General features: G+C 63.3%; 1 protein-coding gene across 1 annotated transcript in view; it reads left to right on the top strand.

Annotated features, from left to right (window-relative positions):
* The window catches only part of NTSR1 (neurotensin receptor 1), a 47,120-nt gene that overhangs the window by 15,740 nt on the left and 6,725 nt on the right, over positions 1 to 24,655 (top strand). The window contains exon 2 of the mRNA XM_040459860.1: positions 24,237 to 24,438. Within this exon, the coding sequence (XP_040315794.1) occupies positions 24,237 to 24,438 (202 nt within the window). The remainder of the gene's footprint in view (positions 1 to 24,236; positions 24,439 to 24,655) is intronic.

The following is a 24,655-nucleotide window of genomic DNA, read 5'->3' on the forward strand; positions in this document are numbered from 1 at the left end:
GTCTGTGGCTCTCCTCTCCTGTCACAGGGGCACTTGTCATCGGACTCGGGGCCACCCTAAGGCAACGTGATCTCATCTCAATGTCCTTAACTGCATCTGCAAAGACCCTTTTTCCAAGTACGGTTCCACCCACAGGTTCTGGGCATCGGGGCCTGGACCTACATTCAGTGTCCACTGGTAGCCCCACTGGGCCACAGTTCGTGGCCAGAGGCGGAAGCCGGGCCAGGGCTGCCTGTCCCAGCGGGGGCTCACTCCCCGCGCACTGCCCGCCAGGCCGTCTTGCTCCCGGGTGCAGACGCAGCGCTCTGTCCCCTGAGCCCTTGACCGGCCCCCAGCTCCAGGCCCGGGGCCCCCTGATAGATGCACGGGGAGGAACAGGGAGGAGCGGGTGCAGAGCTCACGGCCCTCCGATGAGATGGTCCCGATCGTCCCAGTGTGACGGGGCTGTGCTCTGAGTGTCTTCAGCTGAGGAAGTGCCTCTGGCCCCCCTGCAAGGACTCGACCCCTGGTGGGGGTGGGGGTGGGGCATAGGGAGGGAGGGGACCGCAGCTCGGGCATGCCAAGGACCCCCTTTCGTCCGTAATCTCACGAAATGCTGGTAGTGACCCTGGGGGGCTGGCGCCACAAATCCGTCTTCCCGCCAAGGCAGTGGCACGTGATGTGGCATCCGTGTGCCCCTCACCCCAGAACCCCCACCTTCTCCGTCGCGCCTGCCCCGAGTGCCTCTCTCCCTTCTCCTGGCCCTGCCCCCCACCAGGCGGGGCCCACAGGAGACCCGGGAGGAGGCAGGTGCGCTGGGGCACGTGTGGCCTGTCTGCCCCTGCCGCGTCTCGGGCGCTGTCTCCACGTGCACCTGTTGGGCTGTCGCTGCCCGTTCCCCTGACCCTCCGGGCTGCGGTGGAACGGGCTTCCCCGGCACAAGCCTCAGATTCCTGCGCCAGCCCCGGCCAGTTGCCCTGCCTGCCCACACCTTGTCCTGTCATCCCGTCGCAGGAAGCTCTCCCACGTGCCAGCCCCAGTGCGCTGACTGGTTCCTGTCTGACTCTGTGCCGGGCCACGAGCTCAGATGGCTTTCACGGCCACACAGGGGACAGGCACCCCTGACGGTCGGGCTGGCCACGGAGAGGGGGTATTATGTGTTATGTCTGTGGCTCTGGGGCCCGGCCTTCCGGCCCCAAGCCCATGACATTTCGCACAGGTGCAGGTCACTGAGTTTGGGTCAGGGTCCGTGAAGGTGCCTCCACGCAGCCACCGTGAAGGCCACAGGGACGTGCGTGCAGAGCAGGTCTGGGCTTAATTCTGGGACCGGCACCGGGGCGGCTCTGACGTGCTGGGTGGGCCGGAGGGCAGGCGTGGATGCTGGGACCCAGCGTGGTCAGGGGGTTGCTCCGGCCCAAAGGCAAGCTGGAAACGTGGGGGGCCAGGCAGTGAGGCCAGGGTGTGGTCAGGGCCCCCTGGCTCCCTTCAGCCCGGGGCACGGGTGCCCTTGCCACCCACAAGAGCTCCCCGCCCCGGAACAGGAGGGCTCCAAGCCCCTGTTCCAACCACTGCCTGTGCCTCAGTGGTTCCCACAAGGGCCCAGGGATCTTCTGCTCTGTCCCAGCCCCCAGGGCTTGACCACACCGGAGCCACATTTCACCAAGACTCAGCCGGGTCATCAGCACGTGGTCACTGGCCACCTCCTCCCAGCCCCCAGGCCGGATGCTTTGGTTGGCGTTTAAAGCGTTTAAAGCGTTTAGAACCAATTTCAGCCCTTTCTGGGGGACCTCCTGCTGACGTTCGGTGGAATCCTTCCCTGACCTTTGTAACTAATTCACAAGGTAGGTGGAGCGTTGGATCGACACTTGCCCTGACCTCGTGAGCTGGGGGCAGCACAGTTGGAGCCCCAGCACAGGCCAGGACGCAAGCAGGTTGGCTCTCCAGGCCCCCCCCCCCCCCCGCAGCTTGGGCCCCCACTTGTGAGGATTTTTGCTTCCGTCGGCAATAAATTAAACCTGTTTTCATTCCTCCTGCCCTGGAGAAACAGCCGCTGTTGGAGAGGGGAGCCCAGAAGGACGGGCTCTTTATGAAGAGAACCGCAGAGGCGCCTGGCCTGGGGGGTGGGAGGCGACAGACCCCCGGCCGCCCCTCCCTCTGCATCCCGTGTCCCCCCCAGAAGGTAGAGCTGACGCCCCCTGCCCCCTGCACGCCGGTCCCCAGAGAATCCAGCTGTCCCATGCGGGGCAGGCCGGTAGAGCCCAGGCGTGTTCGCAGGCGTCGAGGGCTTTCTTCGTTATTTGGCTGAGTTGGGGGCCAGTGGTGCTATCTCTACGGATAATGGGGCCACCTACAGCCCGGCCAGGACTCCAGCTTGTCCCCTACGGCTGAGCAAAGCTACAGACACTGTCCGATGCTCAAGCCGGCACGGCCATCCGCACGCAGGTGGCCTGCAAACCAGCTGCCGCGTGTGGGTCGGTCCCCTGGGTCCTGAGTCCAGTCGGGAAACCGGCTGGAGGGCGGGGCTCTGGTGCTCCTAAGGAGCGCGTGGCGGGAACGAGACGCCTTCCCTGTGTTCACTGGTCCAGAGAGACCTTCCGGTCCGGTTGGGGAACCGGGCCCCGTCCCATCCTCCCCCCTGGGGACCCGCGCACAAAGGCCGCCATGGCCCCCCACGGCCCCTCAGACTTGTGGAGGGGGGTGGGGACAGCCCCCAGCTCCCCGTGCCTTCTCCCCACCGGCACGGCGCCTGAGCTCATCGGCACCGTCCTGAGACGTCCACGCGTCAGGGAGCAGCCCGGGTGGGATCACAGCCCGTCTCAGCCCGGACGCCCCTCCAACAGGTGGGTCCAAGCGCTGCGGCGCGCAAGGCGCGAACAGCTTACCGCGGCCACCAAAAATGAGCGAGGGCGTCACCGCCTGGCACCACGGCCCAGCCAGCAGGCAGGTCCGGAGCCAACTTCGGTGCTCTGTGAGGCCACCGGTGCTCAGCGGAAGGACACCGATGAGCGTCGCCGTGCGTGGCCAGCGGGCGGTGGCTCGGAGCCCTGGGCCGGCCGTGGAGTGACTGTCACAGGCGGCGGGGACCTGGGTTCCCACGAGGACGCGTGTCCCGGGTGGCTGGAGGGAGGGGCTCAGGCTGGAACTAGAGGACCCTGAAAGCCTCTACAGCGAAGGGCCCAGGCCCAGGCAGCCAGGGGCGGGGCCTCCGTCTACAGGAGCCTCCCGAGGGCCAACTTGAGGGGTGGGGCCCGGCAGGCGCGGGTGTCCAAGAAGCTGCCGGAGTCAATTCGAAAGGGGCCTGGGTCCTCCCGAGGGGCCCAAGGAGAGAGGTTGTCCCAGACCAGCCGGGTCTGGGTCCTGGGCAAGGCCAGCAAATGGGCCAGGGGACAGAGCAGCCTTTTCTGTGTCCTGGGCCCCTGGTTCTGTGACCAGTGCAGAGCCGAGCCAGCGCCCGCCCCCCTGTGGTGCTCACTCTGCTGTGAACGTGCAGGGCCCAGCACAGCCCTGGGATTTCCCAAAGCCGCAGCACGTAAGGGCCCAACGGGACCCGTGTGGCTCTTTGCCCCCCTCCCAGGGCTCCCTACGAGGACAAGGGAGAGCAACATTGACTGATGGGCAGGCTGGGCTAGAGCACGGGGAGGGCTTCCTGGAGGAGGGTCGAGTGGCTTCCACGTCTGGGAACGTGGGTGGATTGCCGTGCCCCATGTGCTCCCCACACCCAGTGTTGGATGCAGCAGAAGGCAGGTTTGGGCTCCTCGTGTCCCCCCCCCCAATAGATGCCACGTCCCCCACCTGCTCAGCTGGGCCCGGGGTTGCCACCTCCACGAAGCCCTCCCCCCTCCCCTTCACCATCCCCTTGCTCTGCTTCCTCAGTGACGCAGCCCTGAGCCCCGGCGTGGGGCCAGCAGGCGACCAGAGCTCATCTCGGGGATGGACGGCCGGACGCCCCACCCGGGAGTGAGTGAAGCTGGCGTTTTCAACAGTTCGCTCTTGCGGATTCTGACTGTCAGGTTTCTAAAAAATGGCAGAGAGCTCATTTCTCAGCATCCTCTCTGCAAAGCTGTTTCTATTTCAGTAAAAATTGAAGCCGTTTGTGGCTTTAGCTGCCCGCCAGCCCTCAGACCCCCTGCCACACGGGGCCTGCCGGGCGCTCGGTGGAGTGCACGTGGGTCTGTGTGTGTGAGTCTTGCTCAGAGAAGGGGGAAGAGAGAATGTCCGTGCAGGACGAGCTGGCTCTGAGCCGTGCTTTCTCTGCCGAGCGGAAGGCAAGGAGTCCCCTCCGGCGGTCACAGACCGGCCCTGTGCTCACCCGGCCCTGAACTGCCTCTGCAGGGCGCTAACACAGCGGTCGCCTGCCCTGGGGTCAGGACGGAGGCGCCTCGGGGCAGGAAAAGGTCTCGGGGTGGTGCTGAGGCGGAGGGGCCCCCAGGGCCATCCACCGACCCCACCCCACCCCTCCCCACCCAACAGCAGTCAGGTAAGCCAGTTGCAAGAGCCAAGGGACAAATGTCCGGCCCTCGGCCCGTCCACACGGGGACAGCTCTTGGGGCTCAACGCTGAGACGCGACCGTGTCCAAATGTGCACTCAATGCCCCTTCCTCAGCCCAAGCCGGCTGTCTGCGCGGCCCCAGGAGGGGCCGTTGCAGGGGGCAGGGGACCGGGCTGGGGTGGGGACAGCACTCCCTGGAGCCCCAGGGCTGACCCATCGGGGAAGGCTCTGTGGTTCCCAGCCCCTTGGAAGGCGGTGACGCGAAGGGAGAGCTGAAGGAGGCCCACTCCTCCTGCTCTGGGGCAGGGGGGCTGTGGCGAGGGGCTCTCAGGATCGCAGGGTGGGGCGGGGAGGGACCCTCAGCCCGATCCCAGGGGGGCCTGGACCAGAGGCTGTTCCACTCTCACGCCAGACCCTCGTGGCCAGGAGTGGCTCAGGTCAGCCAGGCCTGAGCCCTCAGCATGGGGAGGCCTCCGTGTCCCCATGGACACCTCTGTCCGGGTCCCCGCCCAGGCCCAGCCCAGAGGTCAGGCCCTGCCCAAGCCCAGCCTCAGGTAGCAGCACTCAGCGCTCAGAGGGTCTGTAACGCCTGCCAGCAGCCGGGGCAGAGCTCAGGGTGACCAGCAGCCAGGTGGCCGTGTGGCCCGGGGGCAGGGGGAGGGCTGTGGTGACATCTGAGGGAGGGAGAGCACCCCTCGGGTGGGCCTGGACATTCTGAGTCCCTGCCTGTGGGCCTCAAACGTACAGCCTCCCTGCCCTGGTCCCATGGGTACACAAGGGCAAGAGTGGCACCTGTGTTCCGTCGGGCTGCCGTGCAAGGCCCAGGACCCTCAGCCCCGGCCCGGGCCTGAGCCTGAGAAGCTCAGACAGGCATCAGCCCTCGGCCTCGGCCAGGCAGTTGAGCTCTCGCCTTCCGCATCTCCAGGCCAGGGGCAGTGGCTGGGGTGGCAGTGGCTGGGGTGGGGGTGGGGTGGCTGGGGTGGGGGTGGGGTGGTGGGCGGCAGTGGCCGGGGGCAGTTCTCACCCCGCCTGCAGGGGCTCCAGGCCTCGATGTGGGGCTGGGAGGTTGTGCAGGAGAAGCCACGGCCGGCTGGGCAGCTGACTCGATGCAGGGGACATCCCCGACCCCTCTGTGGGATCTGAGCTCGGCACAGCTGGCCATGGGTGGGGAAGGGGCAGCAGGAGCTGAGCCCCAGGGGCCCTGTCCCCTGTGCCCGGGACTGAGGGCTTCCTGCACGTGAGGCTTCAGCGCTAAAGCCGGTATCTCGGGCAAACAGGGCAGGGTGCCCCCGCCAAGGGCCAGGGAGGGGGTGCCCACGCTGGAGCTCGTTGGGCAGAGAAGGTTTGAGGTTTAGGTCTTAGCTGGTTTGGGAACACGGCCCTGGCAGGCCGTGGAGCTTGGTGATGAATGCTGAGACCCCCCCCTGAACTGGCCCCAACGTCAGGCCCCACCCTGGGCTCTTGGTGATGCTGGTGCAGGTGTGAGGGCACTGTCCCACCCCCACATCACAGCGCTGTCCCCCCCTAGGACCTGGGGGGGGGCAGATTCTCCCCCAGCAATGTGCGTTTTTGCGGGAGGGCCCTATCCTCGGATCGGGGGTGGTGGGGTCTTGTGGACAGAGGGCAGCGGCAGGCCGGATGCGGTTGGCGGGGCCCCGGATATGGTGAAGGGAGAGAGAGGAGAGTGACCCTCCTGTGCTCAGGAAGCTGGCCAGGGGCTGTGGGGGGACAGGTGGGGTCTCTGCCTCGGCTCTGCCAGACGTCTTTGGTCCCTTCAGGGGCCTCTGGAGCCATCGGCCCAGACACATCTGATGCCACGCCCCGGGGCCGGGGGCCTGGGGCGGGGGACGGACCGCACCCCTCCCCAGTCAGGCGGACGTGATGGGCCGGGCTGTTGGGCATCATCGGAGAGACGGAGCCCAGATGGCGGGGCTGGGGAGAGGCGCCCATGCCCGCTGCAGGGGAATGGCTCCGGTGTCTGGTCGGGGCTGGGCGGGCTCACCTGTTCGCACAGAGGCACCTGGCAGGTCCTGGCTTGGCTTTTGATGCTCTGATGCTGTGCCCGTTTTAAATGAAATTGGATATGTCCCGAGGAAGGTGACCACATGGGTGGGGGCACCTAGGACAGCAGTGGGAACTAGGGGACCCAGTAACTTTCCAAACATCTGAAGGGTGTGATGGAGTTCCACCCGGAAGCCAACTCACTTTGTCCCCGGGTCCACGGTTGTGCCTTTTGCAGAATGTCGTAGAGTTGGAGTCACACGGTGTGGAGCCTTCTGAGTGGCTTCTGTCACTCAGGGATTCGCGGTTAAGCTTCCTCCGTGTGCCTCCAGGGCCTGGGAGCTCATTTCTTTTTAGCCCTGAATGATCTACTGCTGTCTGGGTGGTCCCCACCCACCAGGGCATCTTGGTGGCTTCGAGTCTTGGCGATTACGGACAGAGCTGCCGTAAACATCCGTGTGTGGGTCTTTGTGGGGACGGAAGCTTTCAGCTCCTTTGGGTGAATAGAGGGGTGTCGCTGGGTCGTACGGTAGGAGTCTGGTTCGTTTTGTAAGAAATCACCACGCCGCCTCCCAGAGCCACCAAACCTGCTGCGTTCCTGCCAGCCGCCAACCGCGTGTGCACCTGCCGTCCCACAGCCCGGTCCCTTTCTACTCAGCCGTGCGGATCGTCTCCTTGCCTCCCCTGGGAACCCCTCCGCACCTGACGCCGGGCCCCTGTCACAGGCTCCTCTTGTCGTCTGTGGATCTTCTCTGATGACGTTTCTGTCGTCTGTGCAGGTCCGTTTTCTGAGGTGTTTGTTTTCTTGCTGAGTTCTCTGCACATTTTGGCGTTTCCTTCCAACGTGTGTGGTTAAGTTCCCGTAAAACCCACCATCTTGGCCATTTCTAAGAGTACGGGTCCCCAGGACCAAGCACATCCACTCGCCTGTGCAGCCGTCACCACCAGGACCCTTTCCGCTTTGCAAAACTGACACTGTCCCCCTCAGCCTCCCCCCAGCGCCTGGGGAGCCCCTCACTCTCTGTGTCTGTGAGTTTGGCTCCTCCAGGGACCTCCTATAAATAGCACCCGAGTTCTGTCTTTTCGTGACTGGCTTATTTCGCTCAGCGAGACGTCCTCAGGGTTCACCCACGTGGTGGCAGGTGTCAGAATCCCCTTCCTCGTAAGGCTGAATCATTCTGCTGTGTGCGTGGACCACGTTGCGTTCACCCGTGCGTGGGCGCTTGGGCGGCTTCCACCTGTCGCTGTTGTGAACGTGGGTGTGCAAGGATCTCTCTGACCCTGTTTTCAGCTCTTTAGGGGATGGACCCAGAGTGGAATTACTGGGCCGTATAGCAATTCTTTCTTGTTTTTGTTTCGGAGGACCTGCCAACCGTTTTGCACGGAGGCTACACACGCCTGCTTTACTTGCAAGCAGGCCGGGCCGGGCCGTCGTCGTGCCGGTCAGCCACGTGGCGGCCGGGTCATGCAGCCTCCGCAGGTCAGGTGTTTCTCAGAGGCGTGGACCCCTGGCTCCCTCCGGCCGTCCAGGTTCAGAGACAGCACCGTGGCCCTTTGTCAGTGCCCGTGGCCACTGGGGGCGCATCCCCGATGTTGTCAGCTCTGTGTTTGGTGGAGGACGGGAGGGGGGCGGCCGGCATGTCCTGGGGGGCCCGGCCACGGCCAAGGTCAGCGTCTGTACCAGAGCCCCTCACAGCCCCCTCTGGTTTAAGAAAAGTAGGTCAAACAGGAGGCCTGAGCACGCAGCTCCTGCACTCCCTCCAGCCCTCCTGCCCTTGCTTGGCTCTGTGTCTGGCCTGGTGGGGTCACCGGGGGGGGGGGGGGGGGGGGCCCACAGCCCTGACGGCTTGGTGAAAGGGACCTCTGGTGGCTTTCAGGTTCCGGAACGTTCTCTGGCGAGAAGCCACCACAGGCGTCAGTAGGACTTGTCACTTCACTGCAGAGGCGTGGCCCCCCAGGCAGCTGCGTCCTGGGAGCCACGGAAAAGAGAACAAGCTTGGGTAACACACAGCCATGAATATTCACGCCAGCATGGGACTTGCAAATTCCAAGCAATTTAAATGTCATAAACAGCGTGTGAATATCTTCCGGGGAGAAGATGTGTCAGAGAAAATGAATCTCCATCACCAGGCATAACGGGGAAGCAGCCTCGGCCTTAGGCGGCCGGAGGCTCCTTCAGAGTCTCGGCTCTGGGGGGACGTCGTCGTTGGCGCTGGGTGGGGGAGGGGAGCAGCTGGTTTCTGAGGGAGGCGTTGGCTGACGCTCGTACCCCCACCCCCGTCTGCAGGGACGGCGGCTTCCCGGGGTGTGGACCCCGTCCCCGGTCCGTTCCGGCATCCCAGATTGGGAAGCTCAGGGCCACCTCCCCGAGGACACAAGTGGGCAGCTTCGGGGAGGGGGGACACTGCCCTGGGACGGCCACTCTCGACTTGGGGAAGTTCTGAGCTGGGTGAGCAGGCGTTACTGTGATAAATGTGTCATTCGCGTGTTATCTCAGCGAAGCCCTGGGACAGACACCCCCATACATGATGGTTCACACCACTAATTACACTTTTAAGAGATAACTCTGGGGGTCCCTGGGTGGCTCAGTCGGTGGAGCGTCCAACTTCGGCTCAGGTCATCACCTCGCGGTTTGTGGGTTCGAGCCCTGCGTCGGGCTCTGTGCTGACAGCTCGGAGCCTGCTTGGGATCCTCTGACCCCCTCTCTCTACCCCTCCCCAACTCGCGCTTGCTCTCCCTCAAAAATAAATAAGCATTTTTAATAAGAGCTGACTCTGGGCCACCTTCTGGGCTGGGGGCTCCTAGGACTGTCCCTATTTACGGATCAGGAGACTCAGGCTGCGGATGGGGAAGCCATCTGGTCAGACACACAGCCAGGATGGCCCCGGAACAGGTCTGTCCCAGGTCAGGTCTGTGCCGCTGACCCCTGGTGCTCCCCGTCCCCACCCCAGCATCCTGCCCTCGGGGCTCAACTACTTGGATTAAGAAAGGAGGGTGCCTTCCCTGGCTCGCGCGCGCCCTGTGGGCCCCCCGCCCGTGAGACCTCTGGCGCCCTCAGCATCTGGTGCAGCTGGTGATTCGTGGGGGACACAGAAGTCGGGCGCGGATTCCAGAAGGCCTGGCTGCAAACACGGGCCGTCCAGAGACCCCCGACGTGCCTTCCACGTCTTACAAGCGGGTTTCCTGCCCCTTTGTTCTTACGGGACGGCTTCCATTCTCAGCGCAACTTTTTCACGCGTCGTTTTAAGTGACCTCGTGCGGATTCTGACTCGTCCTGCTTGGGGGTAATCTGGGGGTCGTTGGGGGGGCTGCACTCTATCTCCTCCTCCTCTGACCGGAGACGGGGCCAGGGGAGGGCAGTGGCTGGTGCCACCTCGTGGGGTGGGGGTGGATGCCGCCTTCAGGGCTTCTCATAAGGACCCAGAGCTGCCCCGTCCAGCACGCTGGCTGGTGTGGGTCACGAGGAGCCTCCCGAGGGTGAAACGCACACCCGCGATCCCGACAGCTGGTGTGCAGGGAAGAAGTCGATGTTTTCTGGATATTTTTATGCCGGCTGCGTGCTGAAACGATAGTATTTTGGACGTGCTGAGTTGTACGTTATTTTACCGAAGTTACTTTCACCCGTTGCGGCTCGTGCTGTAGCTGCTAGGAATCTTTAAGTCCCAGGGGCTGGTGTTCTCCGGTGGGGCCGCCTGTCTGTGCACACCCAGCTTGTCCCGTGTGCCTTTCCAGAGCCCGTCCACGCTGCCCCAGGTCAGGGCGCTCCCACTTCGGGTTAGCTTGGCCCTCCCTTTGCCAGCTGTCGTGGACTGAATGTTTTTGTCCCTCGCCCCCAAATTCATACGTTGAAACTCTGACCCCTGGGGGATGGTGTCAGAAGGTGGGGCCCCCAGGACGGGGTCAGCGCCCCTGTACGAAGAGGCCAGAGGCCCCCCTCGCCCCCTTTCCACACCAGCGCCCTCAATCCCGGACCCCCGCCTCCAGGGCTGCGAGAAACAGATTTCTGCTGTCTGTCGGCCACTCGGGCCGTGGCCATGGTCACAGGAGCCCGAGGGCACTGAGACAGTGCCCTTCTGCCTGCCGTTCACCCTGGAAGGGCTTCGGTGGCTGGAGCGCCAGGCTGTGCCCCCACGCAGCCGACTGGCGGAGACAGCACAAACACGTGTCCCATCACAAACGACCATGCGCCGGCCAAACGGAAGGTAAGCTGTCCCTCCAGCCCGCCGCATGCTTACCTGGTGCTCAGGTGACACCTGGCCTCCGTCTGTGCCAGAGAGGTCGGCCTGTCCCCTCCTGGAGCTCCGGACAGCCCTGCGCCCTGGCCAGCCCCCTTCAGTTATGCAAATCGCCGTAAGCGTGGCGGCGGGAGAGGTGGGCGCCCTGGCAGGGGACAGACGGAATGCCTCGTTTGCTTTCCGCAGAGGCTGCTGGTGGTCCAGCCAGAGCCCCCCTCCCCGACAAAGACCCAGATCCTACTAGAAACGCTCCACGTGTAACAAGCGAGCCGATTCCGTGTCTGTGACGAGCACCTTACTAGGAAGGAGATGAAATGCCTTTCGCGGGTGGAGGGGTGGCGCCCAGCGGGTGGCCCCACCCTGCACGGAGGCCAGTGGCCCCCGGGCCCAGGTGTGGCCCAGGCCTCGGGCCCAGAGACCTGCCCCATTGCTGCTGGAAGATTCACAACCGATGACAGCTGTCTCGTCCGCTCTGGCCGCTCTGACGGGGACTGGGGGCTTCCAGACAGCGGCCACGTGTGCCTCTCAACTGTGGGGGCCGCAGGTCCGAGCCGAGGGCACCGGCAGATCCCGCGTCCGACGAGAGCCCGAGTCCCGGGTCACGACGGCTGCGGTGTCTTCACATGGAGGAAGCGGGGGCAGGAGCTCTCTGGGGTCTCTGTTATCAGGGCGCCCACGCGACCTCATCGCCCCAAAGGCCTCACCCCCTAACACCATATCCTTGGGAGCCAGAATACTGCATATGAATTTGGGGGGACACGCCCTTCATTCTGTGGCGGAATCTCCGTCCTCTGGGCAGCGTGAGGCCGGCGTGCCCGGGGCTGGCGTCAGAGGTGCGGGAGGAAGGGGGCGGAGCCCGACCGTGGGGTTTGCTGGTTCCCTCCGTCCCTGTGAGGCCGTGAGGGGAGGAGGGCAGCCCCCCCAGGAGGGCAAGTGGCCAAGGGGTCGCCCGAGAACTGGGGTTCCAACCGAACCCTGTTTCCTGGGGGTCTGGTCTGCCCACCAGAGTCGGAGCCCGTGTTCCGGCACCGTCCTCGCCGCTGAGCCCAGTTGCCAGGGCCGCGCACTGCCCAGAGCTGCAGTCGCCGTCTGCAGAAGCGTGAACGTGAGGGCCCGTGTGTTAGCTGAGCGGACACCCTGTCCTGAAACGTGTCCCCTCCGGTTCAGGGGGCAGGGGGTCTGCTCAGAATCTGGGGGCAACAGGACGAAGGCAGGAGGCTGAGGTCCCCAAGCCCCTCACCGTCACGAGGCATTTCCTTGTCAAAGTGACTTCCCGGGTTCTGTGCCAGCCGATAGCAAAAGAGGGACACACGGGGAAGCCAAGTGCACCCACACTCACGCCCAGAAACACGTGTGCACACATGCACACACACCCGGAAACACATGAGCACACGTGCACGTGCACACATTCACAACACGTGCACACACACAGAAACGCTCCTATACCCGTGCGCAGACAGGCACACAAATGCACGTGACCGTAAGCCGCACGAGGCACGAACCGGCGTTTGCTGATAGTGGGGATCAAGGGAGGATCCCACGTCGACATCATCACACCGCAGAGCTCTCTAAGGACCCAGGCCCACCCGTCCCACTCTGGGCTCAGCTGCCCAGGGCCCACACCCGTTTGCACGCTTGAGTTTCACCCACCAGCCAGGAGCCGGCTCTCCTCCTGCAAGGCTTCGTTACACGCTGCTCCTTTTCCAAGAAGTGGGACCCGTAGGTGACACTGATGAGCCTCTTTGCAGGAAACACAAATGAAAGAAAACTGTCCTCCGCCCTCCTCACACCCCTGACCCCGACTCTGCACACGGCAGGTGCCACCTCAGCTGTCTTTATAAGACCAGCCCCCAGTTTCTGGGGTGGGACAGCCCCGTCAGCTGCACCACGACCCCCCTGCCTTCTTGGACTTCCTGTCAGCGCCCGGGGTGGGGGTTGCATGTTACTTACACGAGGGGTGTTTCTCTCCAAAGGGAAAGTGTCGTGGGGCGGGGGGGGGGGGGGGGCAGAGAAATTTAAAAACCCTGGGGCGCCTGGCAGGCTCCGTTGGCAAAGTGTCCAACTCTTGATTTTGGCTGGAGTCATGATCTCATGGTTGTGAGATCGAGCCCCACATCAGCCTCTACACTGAGCGTGGAGCCTGCTTAAGGTTCTCTCTTCCTCTCTCTGACTCTCTCTCCCTCCCCCGACTCTCTCCCTCCCTCCCTCCCTCACTCCCTCTCTCTCTCTCTCTCTCCCTCTCTCTGACTCTCTCTCTCTGATTCTCTCTCTCTTCCTCTCTCTGACTCTCTCTCTGCCTCTCTCTCTCTCTCCCCTGTCAGCTGGCCTCTGTTGCACAACAAAACAGTCCAAAACTTGTTGCCTCAAACAGTAACATTGCTTGTGATTCTTTGGGTGGGACTTGGGCCGGCTCAGCTGGTCTCAGCTGGGGCCACTTATGTGGCTTCCGTCATCTGGTGGCCCCACAGGCCTGGATGAGTCTGAGACGGCCTCATTCGCCGTCTGCAGGTTGGTGCTGGCTCTTGCCTAGGCCTTGCTGTCCAGGAGGCAAGTCGGGGTTTTCTCACGTTGTGGCAGCCACGTTCTGGGAGCAGAAAGCACGAGGCCCGGCTTGGAAGGCAGGACTGCGCTGCGTGTCACAGGTCAGAGCCAGGACAGGCAAGGGCTGGGCCGCAGGCCCCACGTCTCTGTGGGAGCAACGGCCAGCCACATGGCGAAAGGCGAGCGCGTCCAGGGGCGCGGGAAGCCATCAGCAGTCTTTGAGGACCCTCCTCCACGGGCAGGGAGCTGAGAGTCCGTGGCGCGGTCCTGTTAGCGGAGGGACCCGTGACAGTTGCCTCTTGGCCTAGGGTGAAGGCCCCAAGGTGACACCTCAGTGCCAAGGCTGCCCGCGACGATTAGGAAGGCGGGCTCTCAGGTCTCCGGGAGGTCCTGGGGATCGCGAAGGTGTGGGCCACTGAGGGGGGTGTGGAGCAGCCGGTCGGGGGACAGAGCAGGTGCAGAGAGCCAGAACCAGGCGTGGGGCTCGAGGGACAGCAGCCCATCGGTCGGACGTCTCCCAGCCCAGAGGGCGGCCTCGAAGTTGTTTACCCGGTTGTAGGAAGGCTCTGTGTCCACTCCGCCCCCAGCTGGGCTGCGGGTTTCGCCTCGCAGCCTCTGTGTTGGTGGGACTTTGTCTCGTGGCGGCCGAGCTCACTGGAATGACAGCAGACCGACCGTGGGAAGCGGAGACCTCACGCGCTGACTGCCGCACGGTGGCCACGTCGGCGCCTTCCGGTGCCGCTTTGCCCACCGGGAGCGGGAAGCGTCCACGCCCGGAGAGCGAGGCCTCCGAGCGCCTCTGAGTGGCCGTTGCAAAGCCGTCGGGGGGAAAACCCAGCTGGGCGTGGAGGGGCCGGCGTGGACAGGGCAGCGGATGACGGCCCTGAAGGAGCCGGACCCCCCGAGGCTGCACTCTTCACCTGGGTCGGCAGCACCGGGCCCGCCGGCCCGCGGTGGCCCCAGCCTGTCGGGGCGTCCCGCGTGCTCCCCAGGGCAGACGGATGGTTCTCGCCCTCTGCCTGCCTCTGCCCACATCTCCCCGCCTGCCCGGGCCCGGCCGGGAGGGCAGCCCGAGAGCCCCACACTGCGGCTTCCTCTGATCCTACTGAAGCGGAGCCAGTCGCGTGTCACGAACGCGTGGCATGCGCCTCAGGGGGTTGCCGTGGGCTGGGGGGGGGGGGGGGATGTCCCGGCTCCCGAGGAAAGGCGTCTTCCCAGACGGGCTGATGATGATGAGAAAGCATCTCTGCTGAGACATTTGCACGAGAAGGAGACTCAGGTTGTTGGAGGAAAAAGCGAGGGGGACCCTCTAACCGGTGTGTGTGTGTGGGGGGACATTAGCGGCCAAGATGTCCGCGTGGGGGGGTGTTAAAGCAGGAGACACGCCTCTGAGGTGCAGCCCCCGGGTTCACCAGAGAGGCCGAGTCTCATGGGCCCCCCCCCTTGGCTTCTCCCTGACTCCTCCTGCCTGACACTGCTGGGTCCTCCCTCGGTGGCCCACCGTGTCCATCCCCGTGAGCACCGCCCTAACGCAGGCCACCATGGCATCTCTCCGGGCCTGGGCCCCTCCTGGCTCCCAGGCCCTACCCGTCTTGTCCCCCCACCAGCCTGTGTCTCGTGCCCACCGTGAGTCGTGTGTGTTTACCTGTCCTCCACACTCACCTCAGTCTGTGCAGAGCACCCCGCGTACATCAGATGCTCAATAAATGCTTCTGAAGGTCAGATGGTGAGCCCAGGTGCCGGTGCATTCAGAGGACAGAGGACGACGGGCTGGTGAACCCAGGAGGGCGTGGGTAGACAGAAGGGAGGGCGCAGCCAGGAGGCGCCAGAATATTCCAACAGGAGACACCAGGGCAGGACATGTCCCTGCTCAAGCCTGAGGTTCCCGAGCTGGGAAGAAGCCGCCGCCCGGGGCCCGTGTCCAGGTGACAGCCCGAATCATGGGGAGGCCTGAGTCACACAGCCCGGTCCCCTTCAGCTGCCCCAGCTGCCACTGAGCTCCCGCAAGAGAAAAGAAAAGCTGATGGTCCACGAGTGGAACACTGGGGAAGTCGTGGCCCTCCGGACAGCGAGGCTTCCCTACAGCCGGTCAGCCCTCTGCCCTCGTGGGCTCAGAACACCAACAGCGCCAGGCGTCCACGGCCGCGGGCAGTGGAGTCCCTCCAGCAAGCTGCCATCTGCCCAAGGACAGGAGCCGGAGGCCAGGGGTATGTTGCGTGTCCTCGAGCAGTGCCCGGCCCGGGCCGCCCTCATTCCCGAGGACCGGGGTCTTCAAGATGGACCGGCCCACCTCCCTCTTCATAGGCGGGAGACAGGCCCAGCCTGGGAACGGACGCACTCAAGTCGTCTGGCGAGACCCCAATCCGGGCCCACCTTGCTCTGCGCTCCAGTATCTAGAAACAGGAAGCGCGGCCCTTCGCCCCCACCGCGACCCTCTCTCGCGCACTCATGCACGGAGAACCGCGAGTCTCGAATCCACTGGCCAGGGCTATCTGCTGTGGCAGAGTCTGCTGCGGCTGGAGAGGAGAAAAGCAGAGTGGGGCCCCACTCGTCACGCGCCGTGTCTTCGGGGTGGAGGGAAGAAGTTCTCGGCTGCTCCTGGCATCGGGGGCCCGCTTTGGGGTAACTGGGCGGCACGCCTGCTGGCCTTCCCGCTTTGCTGAGAGCTACAGCCAGGGCCCTCGCTGGGTGGGGCTGGGCGGGAGCAGGGGCAGAGGACCCCACCACCGTTTCTGAGGTCACAGCCGTCCGGGGACAGGAGGCCCGGAGGAAGCCTGGCCGAGGGAGCATGTGGTGTCACCGCTGGGAATTAAGTCAGGGCACAGACTCCCGTCCGGGCCCAGGAGCTGGTCAGCGTGGGAAGAAACCAGAGCCACGTTCGGGCCGAGTTGGGCTTGGGGTGTGAGTGGCCCCCGGCCCTCCTCCTTCACACCGGCCACTCGGCTCTGGGTCCACCATAATCAGATTCACCTAAAGCAGGGAAAGGGCACTAATTCTATTGGGAGGAGCGGAGATGATGAGTACAGAGCAGATGTCCTCCGGAGCACAGTGGCCAAGGGGACAGTAATTCGAAATTGGGAAGGAACAGGATATTTGCTAAACTGCACACACAATTACGTGGCAAGGAAACACAATTGTGGGGCCACACGTCCATCTGCCTGTGATGCCGGGAACACGGGGAACAGGGCGGGCGATGGCACCGAGGTGGGGACAGCCCCCAGGCCGAGCCCTGGTCCTGCACCGCTCTCCTGACCGCGTTGCCAACAGGCAGTCGGTGCTCCTGCTCGCGCTCTCGGCCCCTCGGTGTGTGAGCTCCCCGCCTCTCCGAACCCCTTCCCCAGGCACAGCCGAGGGATCTGCTAAACTCCCTGGAAACCCACCCCCCACATCTGTGTGTGCCCCCCCTCACCCTGGGGTCTTGATCAAGACCGGGTCCCCAGGTTTTCCTGGCATGGAGCAGAGCCCCGACACCTCGAACTCTGTCAAAGGCTCACGCAAAACCTCCAGAATGCTCTGTGCTGCGTGAGTTGGTCGTAATCCCTCAGAGTCGAATTAATTCCCTGCACGTTAGGAAAATGCACACAAAGGGCTTAGCAAACCTGGTCAGATGGTCTCGAACCTGCGTGGTGGGGTTGGCAGGAGCCGATTCTTACACACCGGAAGCCATCCTGCAAGAAGGACTTTGTCACCCCAAGAAAAGGGTCACCATCACAGCATGAGGGGCGGGTAGGGACAAGAGCCGGGCATACGCCACATGGGCCATGGTTTCTGTGCGTTAGGTGACCACTAAGGTTCCTGCCCTCCTTCCACCGGGCACAAAAGTGGGGGCCGTGCCCCAGGGTCAGACTGCCACACACCCGCTCGCTGCTCTGCCGCGGGTCTTTGTCAAAGATTTTTAAAGCCCGTTTGTTGCCACTTAACAGATGTCCCACTGATTTGAACATTCTCACGGGCTTGTTAGCCAACAGATATTTGACAACACAGCAAAGAGGCCCTCGGCCCACGCCCCCCCGACAGCTTGCTGCACCGTACGGATGGCTTCCGTGTGGTTTTGAGAGGTGCCGGCATAACCACGAGGCAGCTCGCCGCCCCAGCTGCCGCGGGGGCTCGTGAGTCCCCCAACTCTCAGCCAAGGCCGGGCCCCCGGTGCGCCTCCAGCCTGCGACCCAGGGGAGCGGCCATCCTGCTCCTTCTGGAGGATGCCTCCCCAGTCCTCAGGAAGGGGCAGGCGTCCTGGGAAGGCGATTTTCCTAATCCGATTGAGGGTCTCCCAGCAGCCCAGCTGGTGCCAGCCCTGCAGCACCGCCAGGAACAGACAGGATGTGGCTCCAGAGGGGCTCCTGTTTCTCAAGTTCACTCTCAGACTGTGGCCTCTGTGGCTCCCACACTACAGGAGGGAGACTGCCTCCCCAGTGCAGGGCTGCTGGCAGCAGGAGCAGCGGGCGGGGCCGTGGGGAAGTGCCTCCTACACAGGTTACGGGTGCTCGCCCCCTTCTCATCAAGATAGGAAGGGTCTAGAGACCTGTGGAGTGTTCCTGATGGCCCCTGCTCCTAGCTGGCTTGGGGTCCCTACCTCAGGTCTCCCCGACTCCAGCCCACCTCCCCCACACCAGCCCCTCACCCCTGCCCCCCCCCCCCACTCCTTGACCCCCACCCCAGGTCTTCCCCACCCCAGGCCCCCAGTGGCACCATCAGCTTTGGTGGCACTGTCCATGGTGCTGAACACCCAGCCTCCTGGGCTGGAGCATCGTCTCTCACCGAGTCCCCAGTGACTTGCCCAGCCTCTTCCAGAAGTTTCAAGCCAGAGAGGAGCATGGGGACCAGAGTGGAGCTGAAGGGAGATCAAAGGAGAGAAATGCAGAGGTTCAGCTCTGGGAGATCACCAAGGAGTCATGGTCTTTGAACTAGAAGTTGTTCTCAAAATTTTGCACTCGGGGCACCTGGGGGGCTCAGTCACTTAAGCGTCTGACTTCAGCTCAGGCCACGATCTCACAGTTTGTGAGTTTGAGCCCCGCGTGGGGCTCTGTGCTGACAGCTCAGAGCCTGGCGCCTGCTTCGGATTCTGTGTCTCCCTCTCTCTCTACCCCTCCCCTGCTCACTCTCTGTCTCCAAAATAAAATTTAAAAAAAAAATTTTCTTTAATTTGCACTTACCCAAAAACAGCATCCTCTCTGGGCAGTTGAGGGCAAGCCACATGCCCAGAGAAGCTTCCCGTGTGAGGATGAGGTCCCTCACCCTGGTGTGGCTCTTGCCCATACAAATGGATGCTTCATCTTCCTTTCATCTGCTCCCTGCCTATAAGACGTCCCGTGACATGGGAGGTGGGCACTCCAGCTGTGAGTCAGACTGGGTCCGGGCTCACAGCTGGGTCTGGGTTGCTTCTTCGATTAGGTGTGAATACTGACAGCTTCTGCCTTGTTAATTTGACATGTGTATTCAGTGAAGTGCAGGCAGGGCTCCGAGCATGCTCTCTGGCTCATGGAAAGCATCCCGCTCATGCTTAGCTAAAGTCTATGTATCGTGAAAGGGGAAGTTAGAGGCCCTCAAAATGTCCTTTCTACGTTGAGCCAGAGTCTGCCTATTAGGGCCGTCGTGGCGGGATGGGCTGTGTCGGATAGGCCGACACCTGCAGCCGGAAGCAGGCGAGCTAAGCCCCAGGCGGCACCCAGTGCCTGGGGCCCTCCTCCCCGTGCTGGCCTTTGAAACACTAACCATGACTCGCATGGCCCCTCCAGGTCACGTGCCTTGTCCTCTGCCCTGGTCCTCCACCTGTCCCACCAAAACCCAGGCCTGTGGCCAGCACTGACCCACAGAGCGATGTGCAGCTCCGTGGTGCCCTGTCTTGTTTTCTAGACACTGGTCCGTGTCTGCGTGTCCCTGCTGGGTGGCAGATATTTGAACTCCAGGTCCCAGCAGCATCTAGAGTGCCGGGGTGCTTGTCAGACGAGGGATGGGAAACCCTGGGCTGTGTCACCTTGCAAGCCCCTCTTCTTACCTTTGCCCCCCCCCACCCCGGAATGGGGACATAGCTGCTGAGATCTGGTCCCTTAGGCCCCTCACGCTTCCCAGTCCTGAGGAGGCGGGGTGACACGTGTGATTTTCATGCAACCAAGAGGGCAAGGGACACACACGCAGGAGAAGCAGACCAAGTGTGCCCTTATTCCATCCCTGTGCCCTCGATCCAGGAGGACATGACAGGAGCCTCCCAGCTCCCCAGGCCCTCCCCGCCCATGTCGGCCTCTGCTGGGTTTCCCTCCTGGGGATGCCAGCATGGAGCTGTCTCCTTACTTCACCTGGCCGCTCTGTGCTTGCTTTTTTCACCTGTCACCCTGGAGCATCCAGTCCGCCTCATTCCCGATGTCAACAGGGTGCCCCGTGGTGTGGACGCGTCGTAACTTATCAACCAGCCCAGATGGTGTTGTTCCTGGATTTTTGCTTTTCGAGCGAGGCTGCGCTGAGGGACGGTGGCACACCAGGGCTCTGGATGACCCACTTGGCCGTCCCCGCCCTCAGCAGCCGTGGCTGTCCCAGTGGAGAGTCGTGGGCCACACTTGCTGGGTCTGAGGGACGTTCCTTTCCACTGGAGTCTGACCTGGAAGTTGGCAGGGGCCACCCCTGTGAGCCTGGGCCGGGCTGGGGCTGCTCATCTGCTGGGGAGGGGGTCCTCTTTCCAGGCACCGAGGAGGCCCCAGCGGTCTCTACAGTGGAGAGTTTGGGCGAGAAGCCGAACCTCTGGGTTTTGCGAATGACCTGACCCTGCTTTGTGCCTTTCCGCTCACCGGAGGCTGCTAGTTGAGCCTTGAAGCAGTGTGAGCCCGGGGGCCATCTCTCTCTCTAAACATGTGGGATTAAGTAGAGAGGCTTAGGCCCCAGTGCAGAACAAAAGAAGGGAGGAGTGAGACGAGGCCCTTTGAAAGGGGAAGGAGAGGGGTCTCAGTGGAGAACCTTCCTGGCTGACCGAGGGCCTGGAGGCGGGCCGGGCTGCCCGCATCCACGGTGGTGCCCCTCAGAGGCTGGCAGGCCTGCCGTGTGCGCCCCCCCGGGACTGGGGGCCGGCCCTGCCTCCCAGGGAGACCTCTGTCCCTAGATGCACACCTCCTTTTTATTGCTTAACGTTCTGCTCCACCTCCCTCACGAGATTACAAGTGCTGGGGGGCAGACACCAGCCCCGAGTCCTCGGACAGGACTGGCGGTGACAGCGCCTCAGAGCATCCTGGCTCCGTCCCCAAGCGGGTCCCCCAGTAACATCCTGGGCGCCACTGAGTATGGACCGTGCTCTCAGCCCTGAGCTGAGCACTCTTACTGTCCCCCTTTCAGAAGTGAGAAAGCTAAGGCTGAGAGGCCATTCTGGAACCGCCCAAAGCCGTAGCCAGCCAGCCAGCGCACCACCAGGGGTGTCTGAGGCCAAGGTCAAACCCCCCACTCCCTCCCTTTTCCCCTCCCCACCCCCAACCCTTGCTTCCTGGAGGCCCTGCCTGCCTCAGGGGTTTCCAGCTCCGGCCAGGGCTGCGGAGCCCAGAGGCAGGGGACGGAGGGAGGCGGGGAGGCAGCTCAACTTGTGGCCTGGAGCTCAGAAGACCTGACCTCCCCGAAGCAGGCTGACCGCTGTGGCCAGACCTCGCCCAGCGGTCAGTCAGGGCCACGGGGGAGGGCGCTCAACCACCGCGTCAGGGACGGAGGACAGGCTCTGGGAGGGAGGTGCTGGGCTGACAAAGCCAGGACCTGGGCCTCTGGAGGCTCCCGCTGGGCAGTCTGCTTCCTGCCGGCCTCTTGGGTCCAGCTCGAAGCCGCCACAGTCCACGGGGAGACTGAGGCAGGACGGCCGGGGCTGGGGTTACGGGAATGTCTGGAGGCGAGGCAGGACAGGAATTTCTCCGACGGCTGAGAGAATTGATTTTTTTTCCATCATTCTTTTTTTTTTTTATAATAGCAGTGCCTGAACTTTATTTTTGAAATTCCCTCAGTTTCGTACTGTTTTGTGGCTCTCCTTTCTAGGTTTTAATCTTTGCTCCACCTGGCTTTGTCTTTTTGGTGTGGGATCTCCGTGAGTTAGGGTACAAGTTTCGGGAACCAATTCAGATTGTCCTAAGGAGAATAAGGAAATGTTGATTTTGCTGAAGAAAAACTGAGAGGCTGGGAGCAGTGGCTGCAGACGGCGGCTGTAGGAGCTCCAGCGAGGCCGGGCGGCGCCCCCCCCCCCGCCCCCCGCCGCATCTCCCCCCACCCCTGCCCCAGGTCCCTCCTGAACAAGAGGCCTGGGGTCGGCTCTCACCAGATACGTGTAAACGGTGCAGGGCTGCAGAAACGGCCTGCATTTGTCCAGGGAGGGCCCGCCTAGAGCTTTAGGGATGCGCCGACTGGACAGACCTGGAGGGTGGGCAGTTGCAGGGAGGCAGAGGGAGGAGCCCGGGGAAGGGGGCGGAGACAGCAGGCCCTGAGTCCAGTCTCCGGGCTTTGCAGGCTGCCACCCTCCTGCCCCCTCTCCCTGACATGGTGCCCTCTTTACCCAGCACCACGCTTTGCCTCACTGGGCGCCATTTCTGCCCGTCTCCACTGCACTGGTCTCCGCGTCCACCCTTCCCCCTGTGCCAGGGTGTTCGCACCAAGTCTCTCTCGTGGGTCAGTATTTGCTAAGTGGGTGGTAGGCTGCCGCCTCCCTGCCCGGTACTGACCCATCGCTCTTCCTTTCTAGAGCTTTCCTGGCCATTCTTAGATGACGTGTTTCGATTTGCATTTTAGCATCGGCCTCTGTTCCCAAGTCTTGTGTCTTGTTGGGACAAATGCCTAGACCAGGCACGGCGTCCACACCTGCACCTACCTGTCTGGGGAGGCCCTGGCTTCCCTCGCCTGGCCTCCTTGCCTTCCTGGGATGACATTTACAGTGTCCCCGGAGACTCTGCACCAGGCTTAATAGAGGTGCTTCTGTTCACTCGTTGTCAGCGGGCAGGCCGCCTCGGGCCCCCGTCCGTGCTGTGAGCTTTGACAAGGGAAGGCAAGCCCCCAGAGCCAGGCGTGCCCCCCAGTGCCTCCGCAATCCAGATCTATGCCCACCTCCAGGCTGCAGGGGTGGGGGATGCCGAGGGGAGGCATTCCGGCCCCTGGAAGTCAGGCCTGGCCCAAGCCTCTGACCGGGGCGGGCCTGCGGGGTGAGGCCCCCTCTCCTCGCTGCAGACCTCAGGATCAAGGGGAACCACAGCGGGCCTCACACCAGACCTCCTAACCCACCAGGCAGGGCCCTGGCCCCTGCCCGTGGCCCCCACCTGGCCCTCTGAGGCAGCGGTCCCTACTGCCTGTGCTCAGCGAGGTGTGGTATCTTAAATGTTTTGACATTTAAAATCTGTGTTGGATACGTTTGTTCTGTTTAAATAATACCGGGCTGCGATGACTCACAGGGAATTAGTTTGTCTCCTGGGCCCAGACACAGCGTCCCCCTGCACCCCTGCCCAGCCCGCAGCCCAGCAGGAGCCTCAGAAGCCTTCCCGGAGCTGCCCCGCCGCACGCCAGCAGCGTCCTCACCAAGGGAGTTGGGATGGGGCCCCATGTCGGGCCTCCCGAGCTCTGAGGACGTGGGGGAGAAGGGTGCCTGGTGGAGGGGCTGTCAGGAGCCCCGGGCCGGCAGTGAGTGATGGGCACTGGGGCCAGCGTGTGGGAGAGGCCCTCCCGAGGGCCCGTTCACCCTAGTCTAGCAGAGCTTTGTTCAGATGGCACTGAGGTCTCCTCCGGCCACCGCCTCCTGGAGGCCCTCTCCATCTCCCAGGTGGGTTCTGGAACACTGTGTGGGTGGGCAGGGCCTCTGGAGGCCTCAGCCAGCGCCCTCAAGAGAGCAGGCGTGTGAGCCTGCCCCGCTCTGGACAGACGCCTGACCGCCAAGAGGGCCGCAGAGCAAACCTGCCAACGTCCCCATCTGGGAACCTCTGGCATTTCTTGGCGGCCACTGGTCCCCCAGTCCCCTGCTTGTATGAGCAGGACAGAGGTGCAGACACCATGTCTGCGTATCGTGGAGGACCCTTAGCTCTGCTCTCAAGGGCTGCGGGCAAACTGAGTTAGGAGGTAGCAGGGGTGCAGCCCGGGGCCCAGGGAACCCTGGGCGCAGACGCCCTAGAAGTCCCCAGAGGGATTGCAGCTGCCCGCCAGAGCCAGGCACAACCAAAAGCTTTTCTGAACGTGAAGTTCAAAACGAACATTCGGAGCAGCCGACCACGGACAGACCCGCTGTGGCATCTTGAGGGCGAGGCCATGTGGAGGAGCAAGGGGCGTCAGACAACAGGAGCGCTCAGGAAGAATAAAAAGCCACACGTGGATTTATACCGCTCGAGGCTGCTGCCCTGGGAGGCGGTGGCCGCGTTAGGTCCAGCTCCATGGGAGACCCGTTCCCCGCCGCCCACCAGGGCCACCCCTGCGAGGTGGCTGCGAATGTCCATCTCAGCCTGGTGTCCCGGCAAGGCCAGACTCGGGCTTGTACAGGTCCAGCCCCAGTCTGTGGCTCAATTTCCCCAAGTGCAAAGGACACGGAAGTTAGAGGGGCCAGTAAGAAGCACTTTTCATGCGTGGAGAGGCGGGGGGTGGGGGGGGGGGCAGGGGAAGGGCGTTCCATTTCTGTCCAGACGTGAGCTGTCTGCATCCAGGGTGACAGGCTGGGCTCAGCCTTCCTGGAGGGGCAGTGCCATGCTCAGGGATATACCCATGACATGTCGTGTCCAGAGCTGGAAACAGAGAGCCCCAGCCTTTCACCACGGCCAGGGCACACCACACTGTCTACAGGCTGAACCCCATGCAGAGTGGCTCCCTGAGATGGCAAAGACTCCGTGACCGCTCTCTGAGCCAGGAGTGGGTGGGAAACGGGCAGGAAGTGGGGGGTATGTCTACAAGTCTGACGCAAAAGACCAAGCACCTTCCATACTCCGGGCCTCAGACCCCCAGCCGGAGGGACAGGCACCAGGGCAGCGTCCCCTGCACGCCAGCCTGATGGCTGTCCTGCTCTTTCCCTGCAGGTTAACACCTTCATGTCCTTCGTGTTCCCCATGGTGGTCATCTCCGTCCTGAACACCATCATCGCCAACAAGCTGACCATCATGGTCAGCCAGGCATCTGAGCAGGGCCAGGTGTGCGCAGTTGGGGACCAACACAGCTCATTCAACATGTCCATCGAGCCTGGCAGGGTCCAGGCCCTGCGGCACGGCGTTCGGGTCTTACGTACGTAACTGCCGGGCCCTCTGGGGGGTGGGCCGGGTGGCGGCAAGGGGCTGGCAGAGCTGTGAGCCTCACACTGCCAAACAGGGCAAAGTTTAAGACCCGGGAAACGGAGCAGTCCGAGCTGAGACTCAAGGGTCAGCCCCAGCCAGGGGTTGGTGCTCTTAACTCCACTCCTCTACCTATTCATCTGTCCGTCCACCCATCCCTCCAGCCATCC

Source organism: Herpailurus yagouaroundi, unplaced genomic scaffold (genome assembly GCF_014898765.1).
Source record: "Herpailurus yagouaroundi ecotype Mexico unplaced genomic scaffold, PumYag 246, whole genome shotgun sequence".
NCBI classification, from domain to species: Eukaryota; Metazoa; Chordata; class Mammalia; order Carnivora; family Felidae; genus Herpailurus; species Herpailurus yagouaroundi.